Source organism: Berghia stephanieae, chromosome 4, assembly GCF_034508935.2.
Source record: "Berghia stephanieae isolate SIO BIC M18660-M18661 chromosome 4, UCSD_Bste_1.3, whole genome shotgun sequence".
NCBI classification, from domain to species: domain Eukaryota; kingdom Metazoa; phylum Mollusca; class Gastropoda; order Nudibranchia; family Aeolidiidae; genus Berghia; species Berghia stephanieae.
Genome location: NC_088363.1, coordinates 15,681,304 through 15,698,715, shown reverse-complemented (window position 1 = coordinate 15,698,715; position 17,412 = coordinate 15,681,304). Strand labels below are relative to the sequence as shown.

The following is a 17,412-nucleotide window of genomic DNA, read 5'->3' as shown; positions in this document are numbered from 1 at the left end:
TTCTCTCAGAAATATGTCTTCAACAGTTCCCCTCCCCGCAAAAAAAAAAAAAAAAAAAAAAAATACAAGAAAGCCTGAGGCAAAAACAAATAAGCCATTCTAGGACAAAGAAAGTCACATGACAGCAAAGTGGGGTAGGGCAAGAGACAGCCAATTTTGACTTCATCAGCTCATACCCAAGCAAAACAAAGCAAAACAATAATAAATACCTTTTGTCCAATCAAATTTATTCTCATTACAATATCAACTTTCATTTTATATGAACAGTCAATACCATTACCATTCATTCATCCTTAAACACATCCCTTGCACATTCTTCCTCACAATTTTACTCTTGACTTTTCTCAATGGCGCACCACATCATACAAATAAATGCAATTTATTTAAATCACACGAATGCATTCATAACCTCCTCCCCCAGACACAGACCACACATACATGTACCGAATATGAGTAGAGGATAGAGAACATAAGACACCGTCTCACAGACATGCTGTAAGTATTCAACTGCTGACACTTATTTCCAATCCATTTTACCAACCAAAAAATAAGTGCTAAGCTTTGTGACTGGTTAGACAAAAAATGGAAGTAGGGAAAAGTGCTAAGCTGTCAAACATCCCGACTAATGTCTCTCTTGAGACACACTTGTTGGTTTTGACTGTGCATCCATCCCCCATATTCCGTTGTCAACTGAATATTTTCTTATTTTGCCCTGAAAACTTCTACCATGATAATGATATTTGAAGCAAAATTTTCAGGCCAAAATAAATAAAATGTTTTGTCAAAGTCGCAGTTCCAATAAACATAATAAATAAAAATTAATATAACAGCTTCAAAAAACGAACAGAATACCAAACAGAACGTTTTGGGCTCAAAATCATTCTTCAGCCAACAAAAAACAATGAAAACATAAATACATTACATTTTCCTTGTTTTTTGTTGTAGGCTGAAGAAGGGTTTTGAGCCTGAAACATTCCGTGTTTGGTATTTTGTTCAATCTTGAAGCTGTTATATTCATTTATGTTTATTACTTTGTACAGTCCACAACTGCTATTAACCATGAAAATCAAATCCTTATATATTATTCTGTTCTTCCTATTCCTTTCATCACTATATACAAATCCAACTGCTCTTCCATAATCAAACTCAATACTCCATATTTCCTCCCTGAGGAGGTGGATTGTTTCCTCCTGGGTTGTTCCCACCGAATCGTGGTGGTGGGGGACGCATACCAGGTGGAGGCCCCCTCATACCTCTTGGTGGCATCGGACCCCTTGGTGGTCCATTCATCTGCATGTTCATGCCGCCTCTCATAGGTGGGCCACCCATTGGAGGACCTCTCATATTTGGACCTACAGAGAAAATAGGTTGGGTATTAAATATTTATGAGGAGGATATTGATTATTATGAATAAAAAAAACCCCCAAAGCCAAATAAATTGTCAACGTTTGCAGAAGCACAATTTTGTTTTAAACCTTATCATCTACAATATAATATAATAAAAAAATTTCAAAATTCAACAGCTCCAAAGACTTGATAAAAAAAAATAACAACCCAAAAATAACATTTGAATTTACAAGGTATATTATTAATATTTTTGTATTCTGTTTAAGTAAAAAATCTTTAACCAGCTGAAAATTCCCAACTAAATTAAAATGAAATCAGGTAAAAAGGTATCCGTTGGAAATCAAATATGTTATGATAAATCTCATACGTACCAAATCCCATAGGTGGGCCTCTTGGAGGCATCGGGCCTCTCCATCCAGGGGGTGGGGGTCTCATGCCTGGAGGACCAGGGGGTGGGGGTCCACCATGGTGTCCAAAGTTGTCCATACCACCCATTTGGTTGTGGGGAGGCGGCATTGGAGGAGGTTGCATGCCTTGATCTGGAGATGCAGACAAAATGAAAACACTCAGAAACTACAGAAATACAAATATATACAATCAGATGTCTTTAATCCAAGAAAATTATTTGGCCCTGAGCATTTCAGATTAACCTTTATACGTCAGTGTAGTTTCAGTGAGACTGAAAAAAATATGCTTGAAAGTTGTTTACTAAAATTTCAACTATTTTTTTCTTCAGACTATCAATGCTTGCAAATGGAATTAAAACAATACAAATTAAATAAAAAGAAACAATTAAAAAAGTCAAATTTGACAATGTCTTGAGAGCAAAGATATTCTTATAATTTTATATACACACGGTAATCCTTTATGGGCACAATAGAAATTCTTTCAACCCACAATTCCCACCCATTTATATCTGTTACATCAGCAGACCATTACTGTTTCACCAAGGCAAAACTAACGGCTCTGACTGCAATTACTTCCTCTATGGAAACTACAATGTAAAGTCAAGTTAAATTAAAACTATAACCTGAGAGTTGTGGACTTACTCATGGGAGCGTTTGTGTTCATCATGGGGTTGGGTTGGTTATCCATGCCGCTCGATGACATAGGGGGTGGAGGAGGTCGTGGAGGCATGTTCGGGGGATGGAAATTCTGAGGCTGACCTGAATGGTGCAAAAAAAAAAAAATTTTTTTAAATCATTATTGGTTTGTCAATTAAATTACATAAAATCATTAATATAAGTAGTGATTTAACTTTGTATAAGCAATGCAAACAAACAAATGAATCAATCAAATATAATTAAATTTATAAATGAGAACATTTCATAGAGCCCATTTCAACAATTTCTCCATGCTCAATAACTTCACAATGGTTTAAGCTGGTCATAAGGGATCTAAATTGTATTTTTAAAAAAACTAAATGATTTAAATGATAAGATCTATCCCTGCCTCTACATAGGCTCACAGGTAGATATGATGTATTAAGCGCTGTGCCCAAGGATACAGAGTCTGGGTCAGTTTTAGCAATAATTGAATTGTCACCCATTCAGTTGATGACCGTGCTCAAAATCTCTCAACTATATTACAAGATGAAGATCTGTACCAATTTGCCATTGCTGTAACAGTATTCAAGCACTTTTGAATCTCTTTAAGTTAGTGATTATAATGGTAACTTGTCAAATTGGAGGAAAACTTTAGGGTGCATCAGTTAAATTCAAATTGAACACAAAATGACACAATGTAACATATTTAGGTAATATTATGCTATTTATTACTACTATTATAAACACATCCATTCCAAGTATAATATATATCACTTAACTTTTTATGAGTTTATAATGAGCTTAAATTATTCTTTCTCCAAAACAATATAAAATATAATGCCCACAATGTTACTTATAACTACTAAATGAAAAGATGATAAGGTTTTGGCTAAAAGGCCATACCATTGTCATGCCTTATGCTACACATAAATTTTAATAAATTGCAAAGCACAGTCATTCCAAGATTTTGAAAAACTCTTTTGTTTCTTAAGTCGGTGACACATCCTTATTGTAAATTAATTATTTCACTTAAATCAGATAGAGGGAGTCCTGATAGATCAGTTGGTAGAGCACTCAGTTCACAAGCAAAAGGACTGAGGTCAATCTCGGGTGAAGTCGAGATTTTTTTCTGACCCTCCTGTACATCCAGCAGAGATTCGGTGGTTGGGGTCTGTTAGATCTCGCATAGGATAGACTAGCATCATATAGAAAGGGTAATAAGCAATTGCTATTTCTCTTTCACGTTGTAGAAACTGGGATGAACTCCAGCTCAATGGGCGAGATGGATCTGGACTACTACGAAACAAAAAAAAAAAGAGAGAGAGAGAGAGAGAGAGAGAGAGAGAGAGAGAGAGAGAGAGAGAGAGAGAGAGAGAGAGAGAGAGAGAGAGAGAGAGAGAGAGAGAGAGAGAGAGAGAGAGAGAGAGAGAGAGAGAGAGAGAGAGAGAGTAAAAGAGAGACAGAGACCACTTTACTAGAATAGTATAAGAATTTAGTCCGTCTCTTTAACAAAATTATATGTTAACCCTCTCGTGTTCAGATTCTTTTTGGGGGAGTAGATAATGAGTTCCCTATATGGCCATGTCAATCATGTAGACATCCTTAGATGATATAAGCCTACTCTTTGATATCTGGAGTCGCCTTTTCGTTTTCTACGGTCACTCATGGCTAAACTCCGCCCAGAAACGATTTCATAGGTCTGTCCATCACCAAATTTCAAACTTTTGTTCTCGTGAGTTCATAAGTTTTTTGACCGAAGAACGATTGGCTACTGAGCATATTGACCCTTCAACGATTGGTCGTTCTGGCAGCTCACGTGTCAACAGCCGTCAACAATGAATTGAATCATCGTCGATGCAGTGGAAGACGGCCATGGAATAGTTGCGTCACATCGCCACGTTGTTGAATAAATTATCCAGGCATGGTCGATAGGTAAAAAAGCCAAATTATGTTCTAGTTACATTTGAAACAAACAAAGTATATCACTGATCTCGTCTCTTTGAGATACAAAGAATGATATAAAAATCAAGAAAATCGGCCGATAAATAAAAAAGTTGCTAAAAAAAGCTAAAATAAACAAAAGCAATTTTTAAAATCAAATTTATTCGTAAAACAGTTGGTTTTCAACCGATTTTTATGAAACAAAGACCAATGTACTTCTTTTTTCAAGCTGATTTCAGCAATGTGACTTTCAAATTCCTCAGAATTATATTTTTTACTTTAAAATTTTAGCTTTTAGGCCTACTCCATAAGGTGTTATATTCCTTGCATAACAATAGCGTAATACATCGACGGGGAGAAGCGTCTTTGTTTCGGCCAGCTGGAAAGATAGCCTGTGATTGGTCAAAGACTTTGAGATGCTTGATTCACAATTCTACACGAATGACGTTGGCGGTCTATCAAAGAGGTGTAACAAATTTATTTACCGACTATTTTTCTTGGTGCTAAAATTACAAAGTAATAATTTCGCATCAGAAAAAATAACTCTGAAGTTCCTATCTCTTTATTACAATAAAATTGATACCTCGAATGACAAAATCGACCCACAAATAAGGGAGTTATAAATTATTCATAATATTTTTAAAAGTTTACAATAATGGTCTTCAAAGTCATTTTTCATCACCAAAGTCGTAATTTTTTACCGATTTTTACCAAACAAAGTGCAATGTCAATGATTTTCACCCACAAATAAAATAAGATTTAAATCGCAATTTCTGAAACGTATTTTCTTTTCTGTCGGCAAATTTATAAAAATCAAAGCTGAAAACACCCTGCGGCAGTGACAGGGCCTGTCATTTCCTTCACAACGATTGGATTTTACTTACTGAGGCCAGTCTTAACTACCCCGCCCATGGATATTATGCCGTTGTCGGTTTTTGTCGGGTTGAATCTTAAAGAGTTAATAAGTGCTTTAAAAATTCTATATTTAAAAAATAAATAAAATAACAAGAAAGAGAAGCAAAACCTCAAACTGAAAAGTCTCTAAAACATCATCTAGACACTAGCCCTATTTTATCCCCTCATCCAGTCCACCATCTTATCCAAGAGATGGCTGTGCTTGTGTCATTTTTGACACTTGGTACCAGGCGGTCTAGGGTGATGTCATAACACTGGAAGTGTCTACAAAATTCATGCAAAGGGATCGACATTCTGGTCTGATCTTTATCAGCAGAAAATATTTGACATGACATAATCATCTGACAGTTTCTTTGAAATCACAAAAACCAAAGAATTATGCGGATCTATGGAAGATTATCATCACAGTTAAATTCTAAGTTGAGGAGAAAAAGAAGAAGAAGAAGAAGAAGAAGAAGAAGAAGAAGAAGAAGAAGAAGAAGAAGAAGAAGAAGAAGAAGAAGAAGAAGAAGAAGAAGAAGAAGAAGAAGAAGAAGAAGAAGAAGGAAAGAGGGAAAACGATGGCAATCAAGCAAAATTAGTGAAAAAAGTTAAATCTCACTCCAAACATTTCAAATGGGGATAACCTACCTGGTGGTGGAGGCATAGGAGGGGGTGCCATGCCCTGCATGGCCATTGGAGGAGGCTGGAAGGGGGTTGAGGTCATGGCTGGAGGAGCTGGTGGGGGGAGTGGGGATGGGGCTGGAGGAGGAGGTGCCATAGGAGGAGGGGCTCCTGGAGTAGATGAAATAGAACATCATAGTATAGAAAGTTTGAAAAAAAAAAAAAGATTAAAAAGTTGACAGTTACAACAGAATACCTAAAACAAATACGAACACGAAAATCCAGAGAAAATCCTAATTGTTAGAACATTTTTAAAATTCTGCATTGACCAAAGATGTAAGGTTTGCAAACAACTAAATACACATTTATACTTGAATTTATGCTGATTAAGTTAGAAGAGGGTAATATGGTATACACATTAGGCTGAAAAATTAATGAACAATTCTATGAATGATTTTAAAAATTCTGACACGATTTGTTTAACTCCCTGAAGAAAAAAAAGGGAAATAATCCTGAGGGAAAACAGGAGTTGGCAGCTCTGAATGCGAATTCTTTTTCTTATCCTGCTTTTATTTATCAATATCTTCCAACAGATCAAATTTTAACAATAACGAATTTCTGACAGCTGGGAGGTTTAAATATGATTGCATGGTAACTGTAAAACAAGTTTAGAGGTTTATAAAGCATATGTCTCCCTTACCCATGCCGGGTGGAGGGGCTGGTATTCCTGGGGCAATTCCAATAGGAGGTGGAGGTGGAGGTACAAGACCCGTTGATGGCTGTGAGGTAGGGGGCTGGGTAGGGGGTGGAGGTGCGTCTGCAAACAGTTGATGGGGACGGCCTGTCAATGACAATGGATTCTGGGCAGCCAGGAGACGCTCTGTGAGGAAATAATAAAAATTTTCAAAAGTATTTTGTTTTTGTTTTCTTTCCCGGGAAAAAATCGATTTAAAGAAATTTTCACACAAAATTAAATAATAATGATAATAATAATAATAAATATTAAACTGACATATAACATAATATTAATAACAATTATATAATAATAATAATAATAATAATAATAATAATAATAATAATAATAATAATAATAATAATAATAATAATAATAATAATAATAGCAAAATGACATAAGAATCTAATTTATTTTTTTTAAAAACACCTAAAAAAAACAATTAAAAACATATAAAGTAACCAAATTGATAAAAGCTATGAATAAAATTTTAAAAAGATAAGAATAGACTGAAAGAGAAAAAAAATCTGAACAACTCCCATCTATGAAACCAGTAATACGAAATGTCAATGCTAATATCAATCATCAAAATTAAGGCAATTCTGAAAAAGTCAGATATAAACTGACAAAAAAAGAAAATGGAAAAAATAAGTAAATAATAATTCAATTTTTGTTTTGTTTTTAAATTTGAATTGACCCGAGAATGTTAATTATATGAAAACCTTAAGTTTCTAATTAGATAGACAAGATAATTTAACATATTTGACTGAAATATGCCAATTAAGATTTCTATGATATAAGACTTACCAGCAGCAGAACCACATCTTTCTCCTTTGGCATCTTTTTTAAAAGCGTATGAAATGGTGATGGCTCTATTACACAAATATTGGTCATTCATGGCTTCTATCGCTGCATCAGAGGCTTCAAAGCTCGCAAAGTTGATGAAAGCATAGCCTTTAGAGTTACCAGAATCTCTGTCTCTCATAATCTGAGTGAAGATATTTCAAAACGTATATTAATAAAACAAATGCAAAGTTAAACTTGCAATCTGTATCATCATGGAAAGAAGAAAAGCAACAGTAAAAGGTACAACCATTTTAGAAAATCTTAAGCCACCTCTCAAGTATGATATTTTTATAGCGTAAAGCAAGAAGCAAAATATTGTACCACATAATATATGACCCTTTGTCACAATCTCACATTATATCCAGAGACTACTAAAGAAATGAACTTAAACTTTAAATCAAACACCAAGAGGGATAAAGTTGGGGGGAGGGGGGGCAACTGGATGACGATCTGTAAATTAAATGGTGAATTGATTTATTCTGTGAATGGTAATTGTCTCCCACGCAGGACAAGTAGACATGGGAAAAGATAGAGGAAAAAAAAAGGGAAGAGGTGGTAGCAGTAAAAGCAGTGTGATCATAATGAAAAAATTATAATTTCGCATTAATAATCAAAATATAGGTGAGATTATACTCAACAGAGAAGGCAAGTGATAATAAAAAAGAAAGAAAACTTTAAATTTTGTATTTCTGATGTTCTTAAAATCTAAAAATTTGGCACCTGATTCACTAATGCCAGACCAGATTAAGATGTATGAAATATCATTAATAAAAGTATCAATAAACTAAGGTTGAGCTAAGGCAGAAAATCTTTATAGAAGAAACCCCCTCAAACAAGTCTTTCAGTCCTGAACTTTTACACTCAAAAGGGACTGGACCACACCTAGGTCATGACTCCTAGGTGCCTTTCTAATTATTATATTCTTAAAGTGCGACAAGGGGGAATAGAAATTACGACCTTTGAATTTGGATCTTATTATGGAATATTTTGTGTATGTTTTTTCCAATTATGCAATTGGTGCCAGTGATGTGATGACATCACTCATTCCTTATTTATGAGAGCTTCTCTCTGCTATTTCACTAAGGTTTCAAATTGCTTTTGTTATTTGTCTGCCTTAGTGATATTGAGTTGGGGTAAGAGTTCATATGTTAACATTCCAACAAACTATCATGCTTCAACTTTAACAGCAAAGACTACGACTTCATAGGTATTCTGGTTAATTTCTCACGTATATTTCTCGAATTTATAAACGTGAGCGCCTTCCATTGGTTTCATATGGCACTGTCAGTTCAATTATATAAATTGTTTAGATGTTTCAGAATGGAGTACAATGTTGGGTCTCACTCTAGTTTATTCGACAACCCTTGGTTGATCCTCCCATGAGGGTAAATCAGCTGACACCACCCAGTCGTCATATCCACCCAGTAGCCCTCTTTTCACAACAGGTATCATTGCTTCACCTGGCCATTTGATTGTACCTCCTGCAGTACTGAAGATTGGAGCTACTGCTTTTGGCACGGTTGTATGGCCTTGGACTGCAGTGAGTATTTTAAGCCAGTTTTCCCAGGACCTTGTTGTGTCTACATATGTATCTGCCTCTTTATCTTATTTTATTTAAGTTATTTTATAGTTAAAAACACAATCAAGAAAACATCTTTAAGGTGAAATCTAAATTTAAAAAATAAAATCATTAAGACTAATAACCTTGGGTGTTTGAAGAATGACTCCAAAAGCACTGAATGTGTCGTATAACAGTTTCTCATCCACCTCAGGGTCCAGGTTTCCAATGAATATGTTTGCACCAATGTCTTGCCGCTTGGTATGAGCAGAGGCCTGTAAGAAATAACAACAAATGTAAATGATAGAATAAATTCATAATGTCTAGTTCCAAATTTCTAAAAAAATATAGAGGATAATCCTTTAAGGGAGATGGTATGGTATACAAAAAAAAAATCAATATTATAACTCTGTTGCTTGTTTATATACATAACTGTGCTGACTCAGCATTTTACACATTACTTTATTTTTGAGTAGATCTCAAAATATATTCCAGATTAATGCCTGATGAACACCTTACAGTAGCTGATTTTGAGTATCTTTAGGATACTTTTACATATTCATCCTCAAAGTGTCCCATTATTAGGCTTTATCGAGGATAATTATTGAAAAAAATGTCCTAACTCAAAAACTATAACAGCTAATTAGAAAATCTCTTTGTAAGGTGATAAATAAATATCATTTTGAGAAAAACGCAGAAATACATTTCATATGCCTAAAAAAAAAGACTAGACATATATTTTGTGTATAATCTATATATTTTATGAAATTTTAAAAGTGATGGATAGAAACAAAAATAACAGAAACGTTTAGTTTTGATTTAGACGTTTCCAATGATACCAAGCTTTGCTATGTTACGATATTGGAAAATATGGTTGCTAAGGGGTGAAGTTGGGGCACTTTCAACATTTTATTCATATTTTACCTTACCCTTACCTTATTCATAGGTAATTTTAGGAGTTTTAGAAATTTTTTGAGTTTTTTGAAACTTAAGAAAATGGATTCTAAAGATATTTTTACACAAGAATCACTACAACAAAACAATGATTTGAATCTCAAAATTTGAGCAGCACAGGTCCCACGGATCCCCTAAAGCAATCTAAACAACAGAAACTGCCACATGGTGGCAAAACAAATTCTTTTCAGAAGGGTCCTTGGCTTGATTTGTGGTTTCTGGACCATTCTATTAAAAAAATGAGCTTTTATATAAACATGCTCAAAGGACTTTACAAGTAGTCCCTGACCAACAGCAACATTCAACATGTAGGACGGGACATGACGCCTTTTAGGCGATATTAGTACAATTTTTTTTTTGCGGACAGATACAATGTTGTATGTGAGAATGTGAGTAAAGAGCCTTCTCCAAGGACTCAACTAGCGAGGCTCGAACCCAGGACCTTCCGATCCGAAAGCGAGTGTCATACTACTGGACCACATAGCCGCATAGTTTTCATTTAGAGCAAGATAACTAATGGAAGAAATTAAGATTTGAAAGGTCACCTTATTGACTCTGATGGGCTTTCCGAAGAGCTTGATCATGTTCATTATCTTAATAGCGTAGTCTGCATCTTCCTCACTCATGAACTCAATGAACCCATACCCCTGATGTGTCTGTGTCACTCGATCCTTTGGCATATGAACATTTACTAGAAAATGAGAAAGGACAAAAAGTAAAATAATGTATCTGGGGGACGAAGGGTGAGTTTGGAGGTTGGGAGGGGGGAAGAAAAAAAATAAATAATAAAAATAAAAAAAAATAAAATAAAAAAAAAAAAAAGAGAGAGAGAGAGAGAGAGAGAGAGAGAGAGAGAGAGAGAGAGAGAGAGAGAGAGAGAGAGAGAGAGAGAGAGAGAGAGAGAGAGAGAGAGACAGAGAGAGAGAGAGAGAGACAGAGAGAGAGACAGAGAGACAGATAGAGAGAGAGAGATTTAATGCAAATTGTAATAGAATCCACTCAGCAGACATTAAGCCTTCCATATATACCGGATATTAAGAAAACAAATTTGTATTATCTTTGAATGCAATATTTCCAACCATTATTTCAAAATAGTTTTAGAACTAGTGAGACTGAGAGATTAAAAAAAAGGGAATTAATTAAAATTAAAAAAAAAAAAAAAAATTCCATTGAAATTTGAGGACGAGATTAAAATCAGACATTTGAGTCAAAAAATAATAATAATAATAGAAAAATAAATAAGGAAACTCTAAAAATATGTAGTTAACGTCAAATCAACATTACTGTAGAATATTGATTTTAAAATTTTTTAAAATCAAACAAACTAAGATTAAGACCTTACCAACTGGTCCTGCTTGTAAAAATAATTCCCAAAGGATATTTTCAAGAACTTTTTCATCAAGACCACCAACATACACTGTGGCATCTGTTGAACACAATTAAGTGAAGAAAAACAACTATAAAGGCTCGAGTTTATTGGGTTTATTACATTGTATTTTATTATGGCCATAATAAATAAATTGAGCTTTCATATAGCACAATATCCATTACTTTACAAGTGGTCCCTGGCCAACAGCAACATTTAGCATGTAGGATGGGACATGATGCCTTTTAGGCGATATTGCAATTTTTTTACCGGACAGATAGATACAATGCTGTTAACAGCCAGGCACTCATTTTACACCCGAGTATGGTGAGAGAATGTGAGTAAAGAGCCTTCTCCAAGGACTCAACTATGCACTGAGCGAGGCTCGAACCTAGGACTTTCTGATCCTTAAGTGAGTGTCATACCACTAGACCACATGGTCATCCGTTGATATTGCAGCAATTTCTGTGTACGTAGATCCAGAGGCGAGGTGCCCTGCTACCGTGTACTTGACACTCCCATTGACAAATTGAATATAAAAACGCTTGACAAAAGATCCATGATTAAAATAACAACATAAAGTGAAGCTACCTCTAACAATATAAAGTAAAGTGAAACTACCTCGAGGAATGTGCAAAAGGCCTTCCCTGATTTGTCTAACTCGAAGTAAGTTCTGCTCACAAAAATTTAGAACGTGTTTTTATGCACCTCCGTTGACGGTGCATCTTAACTGATCGTTTTTATACACCTCCGTTACGCATGCGCATTCCACCCAATTTAATCGTCTATCTTTGGACATGGCAAAAGTTATATTGTGACATCTGGAGGACGTCTTTGTTTTAATTTAAAAAAAAAAAGAAATAATCTAAAAAAATCAATATTTAAAACTAGAAAATAGAAGTCGCATTGAAGGTAAAACAATATTACGAACAGTTGGGTACCTCCGTAGCGCAGTGGAAGTACTAGGTTCAATTCCCATTGTGGACAATTTAAAAAAATTTTTTATTTTATTGAGAAAGAAATCATTTTTGTTGTTATAGTTACTGGACATATTTTTAATATTTAAATCAATATATTATTGTCATTATTATTACTATTATTATTATTGTTTTTATTATATTTTTTAAAATAACATCGGTACCATTCAATGTGCTATCGACATATGTAAACGTCGATTGTTATCATTTGATAATATTCTATCATTATCATCAGTGTATTTGTTTATCGCATCTTTGTCTTTCTATTGTTTTTGTTTTCTCTTCTTTTATTTAAAAAACAATATTCTGTTAGTTGTTCATGTTTTTTTTAAAAACTTCGATTTTAATGTTCAAAAATCATTTATTTATTTACATTTTGGTCATTGAGATCAGTATTTGTGTGCCATTTTATTTTTACCTTTGATTTTTTTAAAATTATTATTATTTATTCAATTTATTACCATTGTACATCAGTAATCACTAAGCAGCATGCTAAACTACAATCTAAAACTCATGGACGTATGGATCTATTCACAGAAACTAAGATGAGAAGCCTCTTTTTTTTTCTTCTGTGGGTCTTTTTCTACACCGCGCGTTTACACCCCAACGGCGGTACATAAAAGCGGTGTGTTAATTAATGTTATTAATATTTATTGTCATAATTTAATTCGTACTTCCTTACAATGGGGTATTCTATTTCCTGTCCCATCATTCACACATCTCTCGTTCGTCCTTAGTATTATAATTGTTCATCGTGTTTTGTTGATAAAGGGGAAACCCGAAATGTCCACAGTATCTGTCTTCGTCTAATAAATTGAAGCTTACAATTCAACACTTATCGTTATTTTTTTCCTTCGAGCTTCAATCAGCAACATTTTCGTTAATTCACCAGCACCGCTAATGGAGGTGCATAAAAACGTTGCATTTTTTTACACCGCCAACGGAGGTGCGTAAAAACGGTGTGTTAAGTACACCTCAATTTAGAAACCTGCGCCCAAAAATAATGACATCTTTCGTGTTCAGTGACTCAAAAGTACATACAAATATAATAGTAACAGGATAATATTTGTAATTTGTGGGGAGGCCTACCAAAATCTCCTACATCCCCAGTCTTCTTTCAATTTGCATTTTCACCGTTGATCTTTTATCACGCGTTTAGTTATTCAATTTGTCATGATATAAAAGCATTTTAAAAATTCTAGAACAAACCTAGATTGATTTGTGAAAGTTTAAAATTTCCTAATTTGACCGTTGTTTTGATTCTCTGCCGCCATTTTGATTTGTGAATGAGAGGTAGTGCAAAGCAGTCCAGGTTTTTAAAATTTTTTATAAGGGTTGGCTCGAGATCGGAGGATTTTTTTTCTATTAGGTTTAGTCATCTTCTTCTTCTTCTAGGTTCCATGCCTGGTCCAGGCTTCGGATACTGCATGAATTATCTCTCTCCATTCCTCCCTGTCTCTTGCTTTTTCAAACAGCTCTTGGATTGTTAGGTTGGTGAAGCCCTTCAGTTGGTCTATGAGTGTTTTTCTTTGTCTCCCCCGGACGCGTTTACCAGGTATTTTTCCACAACTTGCCAGGTATTCATTCTTATCTTTCCTTACTATGTGTCCGAAAAAGGATAGTTGTCGATCCACTATTAAGGGCATTAGTTTCCTTTGTTGGTATGTTTGTTTTAGCACTTCTTCGTTCGTTTTGTGTGCAGTATACGATATTCTCTGCATCCTTCTCAAGCACCACATTTCAAAAGCTTCAATGTTCTTTTGTGTTTCTGCATTTGTAGTCCAGCTTTCGCATCCGTATAACAAGATTGGCCACACGTAGCACTTCAAGACTCGGAATCTAATCCCGAACGACATCTGTTTGTTTTTCAAAATGTTTCCCAGGTCCATGAAGGCCTGTTTGGCTTGATTATTCTTGCTCGTATGTCTCGGTTACATCTTCCATCTGTTGTCACTATTGAACCTAGGTATTTAAAACTTTCTACGTTGGTAAGTTGCTCGCCGTGGATCGTTATATTGCAGGTGTTGTTGTTTTCGGGGTTTTTCTGTATTACCATGCATTCCGTTTTGGTGATATTCACTTCCATTCCCTTGGCTTCACTATCTACTACCACTTTGTCAACAATCTTTTGAAGTTGGATTTCTGATGTTGCAATGAGTACCGTATCGTCTGCGTATCTTATATTATTTATGTTGTGACCTCCCACTTTTATTCCCTCCATATTATTTATGCCCCTCATGATTGTTTCTTGGTATAGATTAAACAGATCTGGTGAGGCAACACACCCTTGACGGACTCCTTTCTTAATAGGAATGGAATTTCCTGTAGAGTTTCCGATTTTGATAGTTTAGTCATAAGTCTTAGCAAAGGTGCTAGGGTGTTTGTAGGGTTAGTTACAGTTGAGTTATTTGAGTCAAGGGGCCTCCCCATTTTGTGGAATCCTTCTTCTTTGGCGACATAAAACTAGGGAGTTTAATAGAAATTCTAAATGTACCTCACACACTTGAAACCAATGTCATATGAAAGAGCTGGCAACACAGATTACAAAACAGTTTGAATTTTGTTTGTATCTTGATTAGAAATGTAGTTACGGCAGTTCAAAGTCTGAAATTTCAGACCGATTTTTACCCCAAAATTACCATTGCAAAGTTGTGACCGAAATCGCGTGATGTTTAAAAAAAATGGTTAAAACAGTCAATATGGAGTTCTTATCATATATTGTATACCAAAATGTTCGTCTTATTGAGGACAATGCATTTACATTAATAAAGAGGAAGATAAACATTTCAAATTAACACATTATTATATAATATGACGCAAATGTTACATAATCAAAAACTCGGCTAGACGTAAGAAACAATTTGCTCTATCACTTTTGGATTTATCCCCAATATCTCACTGAAACAATTGCAAATAATTCCCCTCTTCTAATAAATACATAGAGAATAAAAAATGGTTTGAGAGTATTTAAATGAAAAGATATAAACATGTTGTGTAATGTCATAATGAGTTTATTTTTACCTATGGCAATTTAATTGCATATAAATAAAATGGTAGATTGAAAAAGTTCAAATAAATTGAAACAGATTCCCTATTATACCTAATTAGAAGGAAAGTTCTGGCTTTTAATACTTTAAAAAATTCTGCTGAACCACTTTGGGTTTATTGCTATTACATCATTTGAACTGACAATTAATATAATTTTATCCCCCCACCCCCTCCCCCCTTCTCTCTCAATATATGGGGGTGTCAAAACTAATAGTAATAGAACTTCTTACCATAATAATTATTAAGGCTAAGGCCTTTAGAATATGGATACAAATGATAAACATATCTAAACATATGGGAAAGAAACTTGATGACTTGATGGCAAAGTAAAATAAAATTAAATTAAAGCAATTGGTATTTTTAAAATATCGATATTATTAATATCGGATTTCACAAAGAGAAGAAATATACGAACTTTTAAAACAAAAACTATAAAAAGCCTATAAATAAAGTTGGAAAGTATGTATTCAAAATAAAAACATAGCAAATAATAGTACTGAAAATATTATGGACTAAATTTAACATAATACATAACTAAATTTAAAATATCGATATGAATATCGATATCGTCCGGCAGCCATGATGAGAAGATAATGTAAACAAGGCATTTCGGCGCAGAGTTAAAAGGTGTCTGCGCATCGATATAGAGCCCTGAAATTTGGCATGAATAAAGTTTAGATGTTATTCTAAAAACAAGCGTTTAAATTTTAAAAACACACGCGGTAAATAAAAAAATAAATGCATTTGAAAATTGCCAAATTTTAACTTCATATAACTTCTGGAATTATTAATGGATTTTCCCTTAATTGGCACCATTTAAAAGGAAATTGAAAGACGAAAATAATGATATCAAAATATCTGCGATATTCCTCTTTATAACGAAGTTATGCATCTTTAATTGAACCCCCCAAAATGCGAACGGCAATTTTCGGTCACAACTTTCCTATGGGCGAGTTGGGTCAAAATTTGACTGCCACTGCTGCTGCTCACTAAACTGCCTAATAAAACAAACTGTCAAACAGATCATTGGTAGAGACCACATCTTTTGTAGTGTAGAGAAAGAGCAGATCAGGTAAGAGGTGGGGGATCTGATCCTGATTGATGTCATTGATCATTGAAGAGGAGAGTATGATGGATGAGCGTGGGCGTGAGAGTGAGAGTGGTGCAAGTTGCAGTTTTTGTTGAGTGAGTTTGGAAAGGCAAATCTCATCGGTCTCGGCCGACCGATTTCTACCCTTCATGATTGATCAGTGATATGCTCAGTTTATATGATAAGGTTTGATGATTAGACAGCTCATTCTCGTTCCTGTTATTACATCACAAAGCAAGAAAATCTGAAAATAATGAAAAATGTGACGTATCGATAATAGGTGAGGATTAGGGATTGTAACCACCGGTTACTCTGGTCATACCTTGATTTCTCTCTGCTATTGGAGCAGACGACATCGTGAAATTATTCAACTTTATCAGACAATTTTATAATTGCTGATTTTAATGTCTGTGCATTTTAGATTATTAAATCAAAATTTTATAAAACGTTGGCGACAACTTTTATGCTCAATGTTTGGCAAATGAGCTGAAATATGCCAGATCAATTTGGCCAAATACACCAAAGTCTTAACCGCGGTCCAGAGTAGTATCGTTCAGCTACACTTCTATGTTCAAGGTATCAATCCAGGTTCGGAAGTCATCATCACATTTGTTGATGGTTTCAAATCCCCCTTCAAGTTCTGTCTCTGTGCAATCTAGTACAAGGTGGTTTGCATCTTGTGGTACTTGGTTGCACTTTGGGCATGTTGGTGATTCTTGGAGCCCCCATTTGTGCATGTTGGCAGCTGTTCTTGTATGTTTTGACCGTAGTCTATTTGCAGCTACCCAGTATTTTCTTGGTTGATCCTGTAGACCTGGGAGACTTTTACAGGGATCTTCAATTAGTTCCCCTCCTGTTGGTTCATTTCTTTTCCATTCCTCGCACCAGGCTTCTTGCGTGTTGTAGTTTTCTTTCTTCGATAGGTAGAAAGGTGAACGAGATTTTAGTCTTGATGTTGGGGGCGCAGTTTTGTATATGGTTTGCAGAG

The 17,412-nt window shown here is 34.8% G+C and overlaps 1 protein-coding gene across 1 annotated transcript; it reads right to left on the bottom strand.

Moving 5' to 3' along the window:
- Positions 1-206: 206 nt before the first annotated feature.
- Positions 207-16,993, bottom strand: LOC144970094 (uncharacterized). Its single transcript, XM_078909316.1, has 10 exons — positions 16,747-16,993; positions 11,286-11,369; positions 10,489-10,634; positions 9,136-9,264; positions 7,393-7,573; positions 6,553-6,732; positions 5,880-6,023; positions 2,397-2,513; positions 1,719-1,886; positions 207-1,352 (listed from the first exon to the last, which is right to left on the bottom strand). Exons 1-10 carry the CDS (start codon positions 16,778-16,780, stop codon positions 1,147-1,149), a joined length of 1,389 nt encoding a protein of 462 aa, XP_078765442.1. The 5' UTR covers positions 16,781-16,993; the 3' UTR covers positions 207-1,146.
- Between the last annotated feature and the right edge of the window lie 419 nt (positions 16,994-17,412).